At 42.2% G+C, this 17,816-nt stretch overlaps 1 protein-coding gene across 1 annotated transcript in view; it reads left to right on the plus strand.

The window, feature by feature from the left end:
• ESCO1 (establishment of sister chromatid cohesion N-acetyltransferase 1) overlaps window positions 1–17,816 on the plus strand; it is a 48,440-nt gene that overhangs the window by 16,858 nt on the left and 13,766 nt on the right. The window contains exons 6-8 of the mRNA XM_075826361.1: window positions 2,222–2,353; window positions 2,859–2,948; window positions 11,285–11,428. Coding sequence (XP_075682476.1) covers window positions 2,222–2,353; window positions 2,859–2,948; window positions 11,285–11,428 — 366 coding nt within the window. The remainder of the gene's footprint in view (window positions 1–2,221; window positions 2,354–2,858; window positions 2,949–11,284; window positions 11,429–17,816) is intronic.

The raw sequence follows: 17,816 nt of genomic DNA on the forward strand, positions 1-17,816 counted from the left end.
GCTGTGCTGTATATTTAACACAAACATTACCGAAGTGTCAGGATTGTGAATAGACATCACGTCCTGGCTGGTAGCGATCTCTATTGACTGTCAGGACACTTCAGTAACGTTAATATGTGAGTAAGTGACTGCACATAGTGATCTAGCAAAATCACTGTGTGCTGTGTAAATGAGTGGGGAGAAGTGCAGGACACTGATTGGTCAGCGTCATACACTTCTCTCCTCAACGCCCACTTGGTCAAAAAGTAAAACACGCCCAGTTGTCCATTAAGAAAGTCCTTAGCATAAAGCTAAAATAGGTCATAACTCCGTCAAAAGTGATTGTTTTTCTAAATAAAAAACACTGCTGTAATCTACATTACAGCGCCGATCACCTTATGTAGAAGATAGGCCACTTATAATGTGGTGACAGAGCCTCTTTAAAGGGAACCTGTCACCAGCATTTCACCTATTAAACCAGCACTACCTGGTGGTAGTGGGTGAAAAATCATTTCTATATAACCTATAATTGTCTTCTTAGTCGGCTCTGTAGCTTTAGTATTCCGTTTTTTAGTGTTCCCACACTGTATGCTAATGAGCATAAGTTATATCTTCATTCCTCAAGTCATTGTGAGTTTACTCCGCCTCCTTACTTTTGATTGACCGCTCCTCTCCTTCCCCAGCACACACAATCCCGCGCTTGTGCATTGATGTCCTCTTCTGCTGTGTGTGCACAAAGGGACACCGGATTATTACGATAAAAAGCGCAAAATGTTTGCAGATCGTTATTTACAGTCGGAGGAGGAGTTTAGGAGAGGGGATAACGGTAATGAACTTTTGATAGCAGTGGCTTGTGAGGGATAAGTAAAGTTCAATAGGTGAAATGCTGGTGACAGGTTCCCTTTAAAGAGATTCCCATGATTAAATAAAATTTCCATACAGTCACTCCTCATTTTCTGTTAAAACAAACCTCTTTTCTTTGTGTTCATATTTTCATAGCGGTTTCCTTCAGTAATTTCTCATCCGTGACTCCGCCTGCGTCCACGTAGCAGCTAGTGTCCCCCGTTGACTACACATATCAAAAATCAACTAAGCTGTGTGCACGTTTCTGATGCAGCTTAGGCATTTTCCATTTTTCTAAATATGCTAACGTGGCTATACTTGCCAAATGTGAGGTTACTCTGGGCAGTGTAATGTTTTCTGTATGACTCTGTCCAGCGTCATGCAGTTCTCTTCCCACCCCAGCAACACAACCTGATCATCTAGTATGCATCTCATGTGATACCTCCGGTTGTTTCCTAACTAGAACTGCAATCCTGGTGCCTTATGAAAGATTAGAATCTCCTCTTTCATATGCCACTGTTCTAGATGGTCCACAGCCAGAGCTATGCCTATTTGAAGTGATCCCCCCTTCCCTTCAGCCTCAGTCTCTCACACTGTGTGAAGCAGCTTCATGCTGATAGGACAGCGTCAGAGGCTGTGAGGTAGCTCCACCTAAGGAGGTTCACTGGTGTTGACACCCACTTGTCTAGTATAGCCTCATTCGAATATTGAGAAAAAAGCTCATAACTTTTAAAATAACATTTTAGAAGTTTGGGCATTACTAAACTAGTGACAGATCCTCTTTAACTTCTAGTGTCACAGGAGTCAGTTTGGAGCACGAATCTCCAAGAACCTGTAATTTCTAAATAATTTTATCCCAGTAAGATCGGACGATTGCTCTATTTATTTATTAGGAATCCTCTACTATTGTTGGATATCTATTGGAACCAAAAAAGAAAACTTGAGATCTTGTATCTTTTTCCTACCTATGGCATTTGAACATTCTTTCTTGAAGCCCACATTACTCCACTTACATTATTTATTGTGCTCTTAGCAGAAATTATTTCAGACTTTCATATCTACTTGTGTTAATTACTATACTATAACTATATAAGCGGATGTGTTTTTTTGTTCAAGCTTTATTTCTGTTTATCGGATACTCCATAATTGTGCCCAGTGGAGTGTTACAAAATGGTTAAGGTGTATTCAGACATTTCAATTGATGTGCGGTTAAAACTGCCTAAAAAAACAAAACACCTAAGAAAAATGCATCTGGGAACTGTAGAAAAACAAACGCAACATCAACTTCTAAATACACCCTTATAAATATGACGGCTTTCATTCACCGCACGTGTAGGACATTGTTGCATAATAATAAAGCCGTTGCTTCTTTGAGTATTACAACCATTTCCCTTTTCAGGATGCTGGACAGAAGCGGTTTGGTGCGATCACCTGTAACGTGTGTGGGATGCTTTACACAGCCTCCAATCCGGAAGATGAGACTCAGCACATGCTCTTTCACAACCAGTTCATTGGTGCAGTAAAATATGTGGTAAGAATATTATTTTTTAAAAAAAAAGAAAAAAAAATCTTTTCATGACCATGACCTTTTACAATTCGTACTAAAACTGTTAGTATTAAAACAGATTTCTGCCAAAAATAATGCTTGCGCTCTCCCATGCACCAAATCTACACTCCTCAACATTGAAATTGCAACACCAAGAAGGGCAAGCCGTAAGGTTCTGCAAATCGAGGAAAGTAGCGGGTGTCACTAAGATCTGTAAATTTTCAAGCACCTAGCTCCAATCTGTGGCATGTGAGGGGGGGATAAAAGCCAGATTGAAAGCAAAAAGTTGAAAGTTTTTTTTAGCCACATGAAATCTCAAAAATCGGTGTGTGGGGGATGATTGTGCGATGCCTCTTGTTAGTCGATGAATTCTTCTGGCTTCTGAACTAACACTGTCCCTGCAGTTTGCCTTTTTTAAAGTAAAAAATGTTTATTCTGAAACTTTTGGCACATGCTTAAGAAATCCTTTAACTGTTATTCATTTTCCCAGGGATGGAAGAAGGAGCGGATTGTAGCGGAATATCCTGATGGCAAAATAATAATGGTGTTGCCTGATGATCCTAAATATGCTCTTAAAAAGGTAAGCGCTTTTGTTTTTTTTTCCCATTTTATTGTGGAAAGTCTGATTAAATAAAAGGCTCCATTCACACTTACGTAGTACTTTTCCACCAGGTTTCCGTTGTTTCTTTAACCCTTTAAGGACACAGCCTATTTCCGCCTAATGGACCAGGCCATTTTTTTTCAAATCTAACGTGTCCCTTTATGTGATAATAACTTTGAAATGCTTTTTTATTTTTTCAAAAACAATTCTGAGATTGTTTTCTGGTGACACATTGTTCTTTAAATTAGTTGTAAATTTTGCTCGATACATTCAGTGTTTGTCAAATACCAAAATTTAGAGAGTTTGCAAAAATTAGCATTTTTCTAAATGTAAATGTATCTACTTGTAAAACAGATGGCAATACCACACAAAATTGTTACTAATTAACATTTCCCATATGTCTACTTTATGTTTTGAATGGTTTTTTGAACATCCTTTTATTTTTCGAAGACATCACAAGGCTTAGAACTTTAGCAGCAATTTCTCACATTTTCAAGAAAATTTCAAAAGGCTATTTTTTTCAGGGACCAGTTCAGTTCTGAATTGGCTTTGAGGGCCCTCCATTTTAGAAACCCCCTATAAAACCCACCATTTTAAAAACTACACCCCCCAAAGTATTCGGAACAGCAATTAGAAAGTTTCTAACACTGAGGGTAGGTTCACACGCAAACTCAAACTTCTCAAAATACGGAGCTGTTTTCAAGAGAAAACTGCTCCTGATTTTCAGACGTTTTTTGTGCCACTCGCGATTTTCACTGCGTTTTTTACGCCTGTTTTTGGAGCTGTTTTCAATAGTCTATGGAAAACAGCTCCAAAAACGTCCCAAGAAGTGTCCTGCACTTCTTTTTCGCGGCCGTAAAAAAAGCCGCGAAAAACGCTGCGTCGGTACAGAACGCCGTTTTCCCATTGAAATCAAAGGGCAGGTGTTTGGAGGCGTTCTGCTTCCGATTTTTTTCGACCGTTTACGGCCTGAAAATAGGCCGTGTGAACATACCCTTAAGGTGTTTCACAGGAATTAAAGCAATGTGGAGGTGAAATGTACAAATTTTGAATGTTTTTTTCAGAAAATCTGTTTTTGATTCCTTTTTTTTATTTTTTTGTAACACAGAAGGTTTTAACAGAGAAACGCAACCTCATATCGATTGCCCAGATTCTGCAGTTTTTAGAAATATCCCACATGTGGCTGTAGTGCGCTACTGGACTTAAACGTAGGCCTGAGAAGCAAAGGAGCACCTAGTGGATTTTGGGGTCTCTATTTTATTAGACTATATTTTAGGCACCATGTCCGGTTTGAAGAGGTGCCAAAACAGTGGAAACCTCCTAAAAAAAAAAGACACAATTTGACAAACTACACCCCACAAGGAATTTATCAAGGGGTATAGTGCACATTTTAACCCCACAGGTTTTTTGCTGAATTTAGTAGAATTGAAAATCAAAATATTTTCCCAATAAAATGTAGAAATCTTCAATATTTACAAGGCATAAAGGAGAAAAACCACCCCAAAATTTGAAAACCAATTTTTCCCGATCTAGGGCAATAACTCATATGTGGTAATGAACTGCTGTTTGGACCCACGGCAGGGCTCAGAAGGGAAGAACCACCATTTTGGCTTTTGGAGCTCAAGTTTTGCTGGAATGGTTTGCAGCGCCATGTAACATTTGCGAAGCCCCCGCGGGGCCAAATCAGTGGAAACCACTCAAAAGTGACCCCATTTGGGAAACTTCACCCCTGAACGAATTTATCGAGTGGTATAGTGAGCATTTAGACCCCACAGGTTTTTTGTGGAATTAGGCCGTGAAAATGAATATCAACACTTTTTTCCACTAAAATGTTGATGTTTTTTATTTCTACAAGGGTTAAAGGGAATGTGTCGCTAGAAAATTTTTGTTTTTAGTTAAACTGTTAGTATATAAAGGATTACACATTGTTCTAATTTTTTAACGAGTCAGGAAATATTATAAATTAGATTCGAATTTATAACATTTCCCTGTGCTCGTCACTAGAGGGAGCAATTCCCAAAATTGCAGCATTGGCATGTGGTAAAGCAACCACATTGCTTTATGCTGCAAAATTTGAGAAGACACACTCGCTCTAGCGTCCTCAAACAATCCCCCCTCCTTTATCCTGGCTAGTGCCAGGAGAAAGGAGGGGGTTGAATGTACAAACCTCCTACACTGTGTCGCCATTTTTTGAGTGAATACACAGTGTAGTAGGCTTGCATACAGTGGTAATCACACAGTAAAACACGAACAAACACAGACATAACTTACCTGCTCCTGCCGCCGCCGCTCCCTCCGGTCCGTCTGCTCCCTCCGCTCCTAGTGCTTGCTTCAGAACACCTGTCCGGAAGTCGCGACCGGAAGTAGCAATCTTACTGTCCGGCCGTGGCTTCCGGTCCACAAGAAAATGGCGCCGGATGTCGCTCGGCCGAAGACCTTCCATTTGGACATGCAGACGGCGTACGCTATAGTGAATGGAACGGCTCCCGTTCGCATTCTCTATGGGGATGTGTGTGCCGTATTCCATCTCTGTATTTGTCGTTAATCGACACATACAGAAATGAAAAAAAAAATGGCAGCCCCCATAGAGAAGAAAAAGTTAGAAAATAAAAAAGTAAAACACAAACACACAAATATTTATTTTTTTTAACAAAACAGCAAAAGCAAATTGATAGAAAAAATATTGTTTTCGCGACACCCTTCCTTTAAAGGAGAAAAAGCACCCTAACATTTGTAAGCCAATCTCTCCCAAGCATGACCACAAGTGGGATATTGCCGTAAACTGCTGTTTGGATACATGTCATGGCTCAAAGGCAGAAGCGCTACTTGGCATGCAGATTTTGCTGGAATGTGTTTTGGGTACCATGTCGCATTTGCAAAACCCCTGCCGGACCAAGTCCGTGGAACCCCCCCCCCCCCCCAAAAGTGACCCCATTTGGGTACTACACCCCTGAAGGAATTTATCACTGGATATAGTGAGCATTTTTACCCTACGGGCTTTTTGATGAATTTAGTGGCATTATACTGTGAAATTTGAAAATTTAATTTTTTCTGACAAAACATGGAAATTGTACATTTTTTACAAGGAATAAAGGTGAAAAAGCACCCCAACATTTGTTTTGCGGCCAGAAGCCTTTTAGACACCCTGGCAGGCTTCCGTACTTGGCAGACAGGATGCCAGTGTAACTTGTCATTTACAGCGAGATTACGCTTGCTCTGCTGTAAGTACCACAGAAACGTTAGCGAAGTGTCGGGATTGTGAATAGACATCCCGTCGTGGCTGGAAGGAATGTCTATTCACTGTCTAAACACTTCAGTAACGTTAATGTGTCAGTATAAGACAGCGCATAGCGAACAACGCAGTGTCTCTATGCGCTGACTAAATGAATGGAGAAAAGTGTATGACGCTGATTGGTCAGCGTCATACACTCCTCTGTACAACGCCCACTTGGTCTAAAGTAAAAACACGCCCAGTTGGGTATTAAGAAAGTAATTAGCATAAAGCTTAAATCGCTAATAACGTGGTAAAAATAGATGGTTTTTCTAAATAAAAAGCACTGCTGTCACCTACATTATAGCGCCGATCTCCTTATGTAGGAGATAGGGCACTTATAATGTGGGGACAGAGCCTCTTTAAAAAAGCAAAAAATGAAAAAAAAAAAAAAAAAAGAACGGTCAAATTTAATGGACCCGTTAGGAGTAAAAAATAAATTAAAAAAATCTTGTATTGGAAGTCGTGACGCCAGTGTGAAATCAATGGCAGAGGCAGAGAAAGCGCTCAGGCAGGTCGAAATTCCTGAAAGAATTTTGAGGCAGATTTTTATCAGTCTGCAAAATACTCCATGTGTACAGGCTCCTGTAATTAGACAAGCAGTCTCACAGGACAAATACGTGTCAAGGTGGGAGACAAATCTCAACCACCCATATAAATGATTAGAGATAAGGACTCTAATAATACATGATAAACAAGAGAAAAAAAAGAGTCCATACATATCGACATATGAAGGAATAAAACATCTTTATTGATACCATAAAAATACACTGAATGACAAAGACAGAGAATCCAAAATAAATCCTAATGCGGATCACAGATATGTACATTGATGGCAGTATATACAGTACACTGACTGGTATGCACAGTTATTGTAGCTCAATGTAGCTCCAACACAGGGTGCATCCCTTGAGAAAGCTTCAGGCGAAACGCGCGTCGGGGCGCTCTTCTATACTTTTGGGTCACACTCAACCTCCCATACATGGGTAAGTGCATCTTTCGGACCTAACTTGGCTTTGTGCCGTTCTTCCAAGGCACTAGTCACTTAGATTAGTTACAGACCTTTTTGAATTAGGCATTTTTGTCCATCCTTGCACTGTTTGCACTTTAAAATTACCCCTATTTGATGCACCCTGTGTTGGAGCTACATTGAGCTACAATAACTGTGCATACCATTCAGTGTACTGTATATACTGCTATCAATGTACATATCTGTGATCCGTATTAGGATTTATTTTGGATTCTCTGTCTTTGTCATTCAGTGTATTTTTATGGTATCAATAAAGATGTTTTATTCCTTCATATGTTGATATGTATGGACTCTTTTTTTTTTTTTTTTTTTTTTTTCTCTTGTTTATCATGTGTACAGGCTCCGTAATTTTTTTTTTTTTTTTACGGTCGTGTGCATGGGGCCTAAAACTGTGTGTATGATCCTGGCCTTAAAGGGGTTGTCTGGGCATGGACCGAATTTTCATACTGATGACCTAGCCACAGGATAGGTCATCAGTATATGATCGGTGGGGCTTCGACACCCGGACCCCGCGTTAATCAGCTGTTCCGACTGCCTCTGGGCACCGCATGTTATGCAGTGTTCAGTGCCGGAAGCAGATGGCTCCTATTCGCTTTACTGCAGCTCGGCCGCTATACTGTGACATCTTCTGGCACGGATATCCGGTGGCCAGAGGCAGCCGGAACAGCTGATCATTGTAGGGTCCGAGTGTCGGACCCCCACCGATCATTCTCATATAGACTTATCCTGTGGATAGGTCATCAGTATGAAAAACCGGTACGGGCCCAGACAACCCATTTTCAGGGGTTAGGAGACTAGAAAACTGCTTTCATTCCGAAACTGCGCCCCTCTGGTACATTTACTTGAGTAGGGCTAACCTGCAATACCACACACCGCTCGTGGATAAAAGCTGCACCGTTTCTAAATAAAGGCAGCCATGTTTTTCTAATCTACAACATCTTTATATCTGTTGGGAAACATACTCCATATTTATCAAGCCACTGATAACGTTTTGGAGTATTACCGTATTTTTCGGACTATAAGACGAACCTGATTATAAGATGCACCCAGGTTTTAGACAACAGAAAATAGGAAAAAATGTTATATTTTTATTTATTTTCTTTTACAAGGAAACTATTGGTTTTTAGTGCTATGGTGACCAAAAAAAACTGATTCTGGGGTTTTAAATTTTTTTATTTTTTTTTATACTCTTGAAAATCTATCCCATCTATCCTAATCTTATTAGTTCCCCTAGGGGACTTGAACCAGCGATCATTAGATCGCTGGTACAATACATTGCAATACATGGATGAATTACGGAAACCGTGCAACTCGCTGAACTGCGCTGTTTCCGTAACTCCCGTAGTAGTGAATGGCCGTTACAGAAGCCGCGTACCATGCTACACTGTTTCCGTAACTACTATTCAGTTCTTTTGGGAGTTACGGAAAAAGCGTAGCTCAGCGAGTTACGCTGTTTCCCGTAACTCGATCATGTAACCAGGAAGTGGCCGGGAGACAGCAGAGCCGGCTAAGATGGAACGGGGTTTAGGGGGCGCTGTTCTAGAGAGAGAGGTGCGGGTCCCAGAGGTAGTTTCTGGTGCGGTGGGCCTGTTTACCGTAAGATGTTTTGACAATAAAACCTTTTTGAAGATTTGGAGACCTGTGCTGTTGTCCTACTACTTTGTTGGGATATCCTGTGGATATGTCATAAATGTCCTTCATAGGAAGACCCCTATAAATGCCACGGTTGCCATCGCTGTTCCTGGCCATTAGAGCAGCGTGTCCGCTGTAAAACACAGCTGACCTCTGCAGTGTACGGAGCGGGCCATGGACTTTTTAGCAAGATTTATTCTTATAGTCTGATAAATACGGTATATAAAATAAAAAAAAACGTGGGCTGGTAATCTGAACATATTTATCAATTATATTAGTCTTACAAAAACATGTTCTAGCCCAGAGCTTTAGGCTACAATGCACATGTTGCGTATTTTGCTGCGGAAAAGTGTTTTTTTTATTTTGTTTTTCAATGCGTTTTTTGGTGCGTGTTTTTACGTTTTGATGCGTGAATCGCGGCATTTTCATGCAGCATGTTTTGTTGCGATTTTCCTCTGCTCTAGGCGGATAGAATTCGCAAGCGGAAACGCAAGATAAATTGACAAGTTGCAGATTTTATAATCCGCACCGCAGGTCAATTTACTTGTGGGAAAATACTGCAGAGTGCACATAAGATTTCCTGGAATCTCTATCTATGCTGGTACTGTATTATGCTTCGGATTTGTCGTGTGAAAAATGCAGCGTTTTGCACGCGTTGCAGTTCCGTGTGTCATCAGTGAATGGTGCGTGGCTGCGTGATTTTCACGCATATGCCATCCTTATGACACGCGGTTTTGATGTTTTAGAAAAATAAATGAAGTGGTTTTATTTTTTCCTTCATTTCTTTATCTACTGTTGCGCGAATCAGACGCAACACACGGAAGTGCTTCCGTGTCTGGTGCGCGATTTTCACGCACCCATTGACTTCAATGGGTGCAGGATGCGCGAAAAAACGGCCACGTATAGGACATGTCGTGAGTTTTACACAGAGGACATACGCTGCGTGAAAATCACGGACTGTCTGAACAGCCCCATTGACTAACATAGGTCCGTGCGACGCGCGTGATTTTCACCCGCGTATCACTGACGATAAACACGTTCGTGTGAATAAGGCCTTAGGCCTCATTCACACGGCAGGGTTTCCCGGCCGAGTGCCAGCCGTTCATAAATCGGCCGGCACCCGGCTGCATTAGGAATAATAGACCCCTAATGGGGCTATTCACACGACCGATTTTTTGACGGCCGGAAAAACCGGCCGTCAAAAAATAGCACATGCTCTATCTTTGCCCGGGTACCCGGCCGCCCGGCTCCCATAGAAGTATATGGGGCCGGATAATACACGCCATCACCGGGATGTGTCACGAGTGATGGCCGGGTTTTCCGGAGCCTGCGCTCTATCTCCTCCTCCTCACAGAGCAGAGTGCATGTGAGGAGGAAGAGTTGATGCCATTCTGACGAATGGCATCGCTGTACACGGTGTGGCAGGGCCGGGGTGTACAGCAGGTGGAAGGGAGCGCTGCGCTGGCTCCCTTCCCCTGCTTGAAAAGCACCCTGGCCCGGCGACACCTTCGATGGCACCGCTAGCAGCTGCGGCTGCTACTAATGCAGCGACGCCACTATAGCAGAGCAGGGAGGTATCTCCCCGCTCTATGTGCTAGCCGCACTTTAGCTCCTTGAAGGAGCGGAATCCCCGTGTTTTCGGGGATTCCGCTCCTGGACAGAGCGCTTGATGTCTCTGTCCATATCTGGGCAGTGACATCAGGGGAAACTCCTGAAGCGGAATCCCCGAACACATGGGGATTCCCCTTCAGGAGTTGCCGCTGATGTCACTGTCCGGATCTGCCCGGCCCGGCACGGATGCAAAACTGAATGCAAACCGGCCGGGCAAAATGGCCGATTTTACCGGCCGACACTCTGGCTCGGGAACGACCCGGTCGTGTGAATCCCGCCTTAGTCTGTCTTTCAGCCAGGACTCTGCAATTATCGTACCGATGCAGGTGATTTTAAATTAGCACCCCCCCCCCCCCATAATTGCATAATTTATTATTTATCTCCTTATAGGCTTCTTTTATAAATTGCATGCAGTATTATACAACTGCAATTTTAGGCAATATCGCAATAGGATTTAAAAGAAAGCTTCCTCTCTCTGAGAATCACATGTATCATATTATAATATTTTACGGTGCAATCTCGCATGACCAGATCACATGACAAGAGATCACATCGTGTAAGTCGCTGTGAAGTCATAGCCTTAATGATATATTTATCGTGATCCATTCAACATTATTAATAAATGTCAGACTTTTTATATATTAAAATGACACCCCTCTTCCCATCACAAATGACAATTATTGTAGGTGTCAGAAAAAGTGACTGGGGAAATTCACGCCCTATAAATGTCCCTATTTAATAATTAAACATAGATACATTTATCTATTTCAGGTCGAGGAGATTCGAGAAATGGTGGATAATGATTTGGGGTTCCAGCAGGTTCCTCTTCGCCTCCATTCCAGGACAAAGACCCTCATGTTCATTAGCAGTGATAAGAAAATTGTAGGATGCTTAATAGCGGAACATATTCAGCTGGTAACTATTCAAACTGAACCCTGGTGTACATCCTTACAAGTCCCCTTTTATATACCTGCCAATAATATCCTTAACCTTTTGTCTTATGACTGAATATAATACAACTTTAGTGTCACTAAACAGGATTTTTATTTAAAAGGATTTTATCTTCAAAGTGTTTGTCAGTTACCCATACAGTCCATAGACTGAGGTGTAATTCCATAGCATACAGTCGCGTTGCTTCTATTCCAGACTGATATTCGTTAATTTGAGCTGAAATGCTGGTTCCTGGCTAAGAGCAATCACATTATTCTTATCGAATATCAATATATACTGTCTAAGATCTTATATGAACGTAGTTACTTACAAAACGCATGTTCATCAAGACTTTAAAGTCTGACCTAAATGAAGGGAAAACACTGGAGAGGGATTCCTTCCTGACCCCACATGGCAGTCCTGATCATGTCCCAGAATCAATTGAACCTCATTTGTCAGCGCGTTAGGGCTTCTCCACACGTAACAGATTTGCTGCAGAAAATTGTCGCAGCATTTATGCATAAACTAACAGACAATCCGCTGCGCAAAATCCATGCCATTTAATGCGGGTTTTTTTTACTGCGGAAAATAGTGCGGATATTTGGTGCATTGTTTCCATGGGCTGTGTGATGGTGATATTTCTTCTTCCTGTGATGTCATTTCCACCCCCTGTAACATTCTGCAGCGCTTCCGCAAGAAATGACGTAGTACATCAGAAAAATGCAGGAAATCACTCCACTTTCCACAGCAATAATTGACATGCCTCGGAAATAAAATTATTCACCGCAGGTGAATTTCTGGACTGAATTTTTCCACAGCGTGTGGATGACATTTGTTAAATCACACCCTCTTTGCTGCTACTGTATTCCGCTGCGTATTTTCCATCCGCAATTCTGGACGGAAAATACGCAGTAATTCCATTTACGTGTGGACAAGCCCTTACTAATAACTTAATGCCATTAGTTAGGCGATAGATGAAATGAAAGCAATTAAAGACATTTGCCATTACGTTTTGCGGTAGGGCAATCCAAACTTTGACTTCTCTAACTAAAGAAAAAAAGAAATTGTCTTGTACTCATACTGGTGTATTAATTGCTGCACTTAAGGAAGATTAAGCATTGACATGAGTAGAAAGGGTAACCATAGGCACCTAGATGCCTTGAAGGTAAGTGGTAATCTTCATGTGCTTTGGACATATATGAACGGACAGGGAGTCCTTTCTTTTACTTCTTAGAAATGGGGAAATGTGGGGTCTACACACTATGGGTGAATTCATACTGTACTGAAACACTGCAGATTTTCAGTCCGGATTTGCGTAAGAAATATCTGCAGTGAAATACAGCAGGCAAGTGTTTTAGCAACCAGATTTGGCTTCGTGCCTGTAAGATGTAGGCCTACCTGTTCGGCAGGTCCATTTTTTTTATTATTTGCTATTTTCTTTCCTTCCTTTTTAATTTGGGAATAAAGGGTTAAATTGAACTCCCCATCACCCCACTACCAGGAGGGAGAAAAACACAATGCGGTTTTTAAATGCTCATTTATGGAGGATAAAGATATATCAAAAATCAATATCGCCCATGTCAACAATTAATTTCAATAACTTTGTCATCTGTTTTTGAATCTCTTTAGAACGTGGCATCAGATGCCGGTTTTTTAGACTTTCTGATCTGCTTCACATTGCCAGACAGGCTCTATTTAAGTGGTGTTTAGATTTAACAGGTCTGGCAGTAATCCATGCCTGGGTGTGGCTGGTAAGATTAAACCCAATTGTAAATTGATAATTTTGTTGATTTCGTAGCTAAGGGGGCAAATACTTTTTCACATAGGGCCAAATAGCACTGAACAGTATTTTTCCTTCAATAAATGAAATAATTAAAAACACGTTTATGTTTTACTTGGGCTATCTTTGTCCAAAATATAAGTAGTTTGATCTTAAATATTCAAGTGTTACAAATATGCAAAATAGGAGAAATTGGGAAGGGGCAAATACTTTTTACAGCACTGTATATATGTGTTTATGAAACACAAATATATAGAAAAATATGAAGTCTAGATACAGATTACCTTTTAAACTTCACATGGCTTTTCAAGTACTAGAACAATGAGCTACTGAAGCGAAATATGTAAACGATTGTTGCTGCAGCCCCATCACGACCGGCTCCTCCTGCTTGTCTGATCGCATCTCATAGTTTCTTCTAACACTGCTGAGTAGTTCAAAATGGGTCTGCCCAGCCACGCTCCAAAATTAAGTCTGGGACCCAGGTAGGCTCTGTCACTGGTGGTGCTCTCCCAGCCCTACTCTCCTGTGTCCTTAGCTTCCATTTAAGCACTTGGTGCCTTTAATTTCCCTCCAGCAGTAGTCTAACATAAGTTGTAAGCCCATCTACTTTCTGCATACAGAGGAGTGATTGTATGGCCACCATGTCCGGAAGCCCCTAAGCAGGGAACGGTTAGTTGCCCATCTTGACTAATCACGGACTCTCGTTAAATCATTCATTGGGGGACATAGGACCATGGGTATATGTGTAAAGAGGATGACACTAGGAAAAACTAAAAAAGTGTTGCACCGCACAGTGGGCTATACCCTCTCCTCTTACACAAAGCAATTCAGCTTTTAGCCTAGTGCCCGTAGGAGGCAGATATGACCTGCATACAGGTCTTTTGCATTTTTTATTATTTTAGTTTTATTTTTCCATTTCAGGCTGCATTGCAATAGTCCGCGTGTATGCCACATTAGATGTACCCCCCTGTGGGCACTGGCTGGAAATTGTTGCCTGCCTTTTTCTGGTCACCCAGTGGCCGCAGCGGTGAGAGGAATGCTGGTGAACCCACTATTCAGGTTGAGCCCACCGAAGGGGTGATCAGGCATGAACCCTAAGAAGCCAGATGGGTAACCTCTACATTTCCCCCTGCATGTCTCATCATGTAGCCACCCTTTGAGGTCGTCCCCCCCTATGTTGCTGGGGCTGTTTGTTTCTATGTTGCTGTTTTCTGGGCCTCCTTTACCTCTCCTGCAGGGATATAGCCTCCTGGAGCTCCCCCTGTCCATTCTGACGGATCCCTTTTCTGTTTTTTGGCACTCCTGTTTATCAGTCATGCCGGTGGTGCACTGTCAATGGCTGGCTGCATAAATTTAGGCCCCGACCAGGCATAGGCGTTTAGCCCTGCCCCCTCGCCTTCTTCAGTCTCTGGCTTCTCATTAGTCACTTGGAGGGTCTCGAGTTGGTTTCCTCTAGGAGGAGGCTTTACTTCCTCCTTCCAGTTCCTTCAGACGCTGGTATCTCTCTGCATCAGCAGGATTTTTTAAATTTATTTTTTCCAGCAAGGCATCCTGGTAGCTTACTCAAGCAGCAACAGCATCGTTGGTCTGTCGGTGGGACACAGCACCCAGGGTCGAGTAGGCTAGACTCTGCTATAATTTACTTCAGGGCTCCTTCCATTTCACCTTATGTCTACAAGTGGAAAATCCCCCCAAAAAACCTAGGTTTCCTCCCCATAAGGGGTTTGGCAAACTCCTTTTGCATGGAAACACCCGTACTGGCCTTTGCCCACATCTAAAAGGATGGACGTCATGTTCCCCTTTTCGGACGAATGCGTCTAAGTGGTTGACCTGTCCACTAGTGGATTCCCCTGGGCCTCCACTGTCTGAGGCAACTGCTCTGCCAATATCATGTGCTGCTTCTCTTATAGAAAGATCTCATCGATCAGGTGTACACCGTGTTCCAAATTATTATGCACATTGGATTTGAGTGTCATAAACATTTAATTATTCGTTTTTCAATTAAACTCATGGATGGTATTGTGTCTCAGGGCTCTTTGGATCATTGTAATCAATCTCAGACACCTGTGATAATTAGTTTGCCAGGTGTGCCCAATCAAAGAAACTACTTAAGAAGGACGTTCCACATTATTAAGCAGGCCACAGATTTCAAGCAATATGGGAAAGAAAAAGGATCTCTCTGCTGCCGAAAAGCGTGAAATAGTGCAATACCTTGGACAAGGTATGAAAACATTGGATATTTCAAGAAAACTTAAGCGTGATCATCGTACTGTGAAAAGATTTGTGGCTGATTCAGAGCACAGACTGGTTCGTTCAGATAAAGGCATAATGAGGAAGGTTTCTGCCAGACAAATTAATAGGATTAGCAGAGCAGCTGCTAAAATGCCATAGCAAAGCAGCAAACAGGTATTTGAAGCCGCTGGTGCCTCTGGAGTCCCGCGAACCTCAAGGTATAGGATCCTCCAGAGGTTTGCAAGTGTGCATAAAGCTATTATTCGGCCACCCCTAAACAATGCTCACAAGCACAAACTGTTGCAGTGGGCTCAAATACATGAAAACTAATTTTCAAACCGTGTTGTTTACTGATGAGTGCCGTGCAACCCTGGATGGTCCAGATGGATGGTTGGTGAATGGCCACCATGTCCCAACAAGGCTGCGACGTCCGCAAGGAGGTGGCAGAGTCATGTTTTGGGCTGGAATCATGGGGAGAGAGCTGGTAGGTACCTTTAGGGTCCCTGACGGTGTGAAAATGACCTCTGCAAAGTACGTAGAGTTTATGACTGACCACTTTCTTCCGTGGTACAAAAAGAACCGTGCCTTCTGTAGCAAAATTATTTCCATGCATGACACTGCACCATCTCATGCTGCAAAGAATACCTCTGTGTCATTGGCTGCTATGGGCATAAAAGGAGAGAAACTCATGGTGTGGCCCCCATGTTCCCCTGACCTCAACCCTATTGAGAACCTTTGGAGCATCCTCAAGCAAAATATCTATGAGGGTGGGAGGCAGTTCACATCAAAACAGAAGCTCTGGGAAGCTGTTCTGACATCCTGCAAAGATATTCAAGCAGAAACTGTCCAAATACTCACAAATTCAATGAATGCAATAATTGTGAAGTTGATATCAAAGAAGGGGTCCTATGTTAACATGTAACTTGGCCTGCTAAGTTTTTTGTTTTTTTTTTGTTTTTTTTTTATTGTGTAAGCTTTTGATTTCTGTAAATATGACCACCTGTTGCTGCAAATGCAACAAATTACCATTTTAGTTCTCTTTACAACCTTTAAAATGTTTTGATCTCTGTTGTGCATAATAATTTTGAAACCGATTTTGATGGCTTGAAGATTATACCGACTGTCATTTGCATCGACTATTTAGGAAAATAAGCGAGAAGTAACATATTTGCATAATTTGGAATGCGCTGTATTCGATGACCAAGGCCGCCTTCTCAGCCGCCGGCTGGTTAAACTAATTTCCGATGCTACAGGGGGTAGAAGTACCTTACTTCTCCAGCTGCGTCACCCCGAGACGAGGGTTCATCTCTGGCCCCGCGCCCATCTTATAGGCCAAGACAGTCATGGCAACCCCTCCACTGGCCTGCTATGCATGCCACTTTTCTGAGGACCTCCGCCTGAAGGTCTTCACTCACCCGAGTTACTTCTTCAGGGATGGGGGAGATGGCTATTTTGCTTCCAAGTTACTGGGCTCGTCGTGTCAAATGGATATATTAGAGAATATGTATATATTTTTTTATTTATTTTTCCCCCTCCATGGTCGGTTCTTCCTGTTGACTTCTCCGCTGTGCCCTGCCCGGGCGCTTGCCTTTACCAGGGCCATATACGCTCTACTCCAGACAGGACTCATTGTCCCTGTTTCAGCTCCAGAGTGGTTCCAGGGCTTCTACTCCAACCTTTTCACTGTCTCAAAAAAGGATCGTTCCCTTCATCCTATACTGGATCTCAAGCACCTCAGTTGGCATGCCACGGTCCACAGGTTTCGTATGGAATCTTTGCGCTCATGAACTCGTGCATTTCCAAGGATGCCACAACTGTCTTCAGTCGACATCATAGATGCTTCCCTTAACATACCCATTGCTCGTCTCGTCAGCGTTTTCTGTGGTTCGCGGTGGGTAATGTTAGTTTCCAATTCATGGCACTTCCCTTTGATACCCCGGGTACAGTGGCCAAGCCAAAGTCATGGTGGTTTTCATGGCCCTTCTTTAATCCCGTACAAGGACGACGTCTTGGTGAAGGCCCCCACCAAGCAGGACAATTTAGCCAGGCTTCAAATCACCCTGGACTTCCTTTGCAGTTTTGGGTGGATAGTCAACGAGGACAAGTCCTTCTTCATCCCCTCTTAACCCCTTAGTAACCGGGCCTGAACAGACCTTAATGACAAGCTAAATTTTTCTGTTTTTGCCTACCTTTCAGCAGCCATAACTTTTTTTTTTTTTTTTTTTTTTTTTTTTTTTTTTTCATTGACATGGCGAGGAAATAGACTTTTTTTTTTTTTTTCCCACTGCAGTTTGGGGATAAAATTTATATATTTTTTTTACAGTGTGAATATAGGAAAAAGCGATTTCTCAATATTGTTTT

Source organism: Rhinoderma darwinii, chromosome 5, assembly GCF_050947455.1.
Source record: "Rhinoderma darwinii isolate aRhiDar2 chromosome 5, aRhiDar2.hap1, whole genome shotgun sequence".
NCBI lineage: Eukaryota > Metazoa > Chordata > Amphibia > Anura > Rhinodermatidae > Rhinoderma > Rhinoderma darwinii.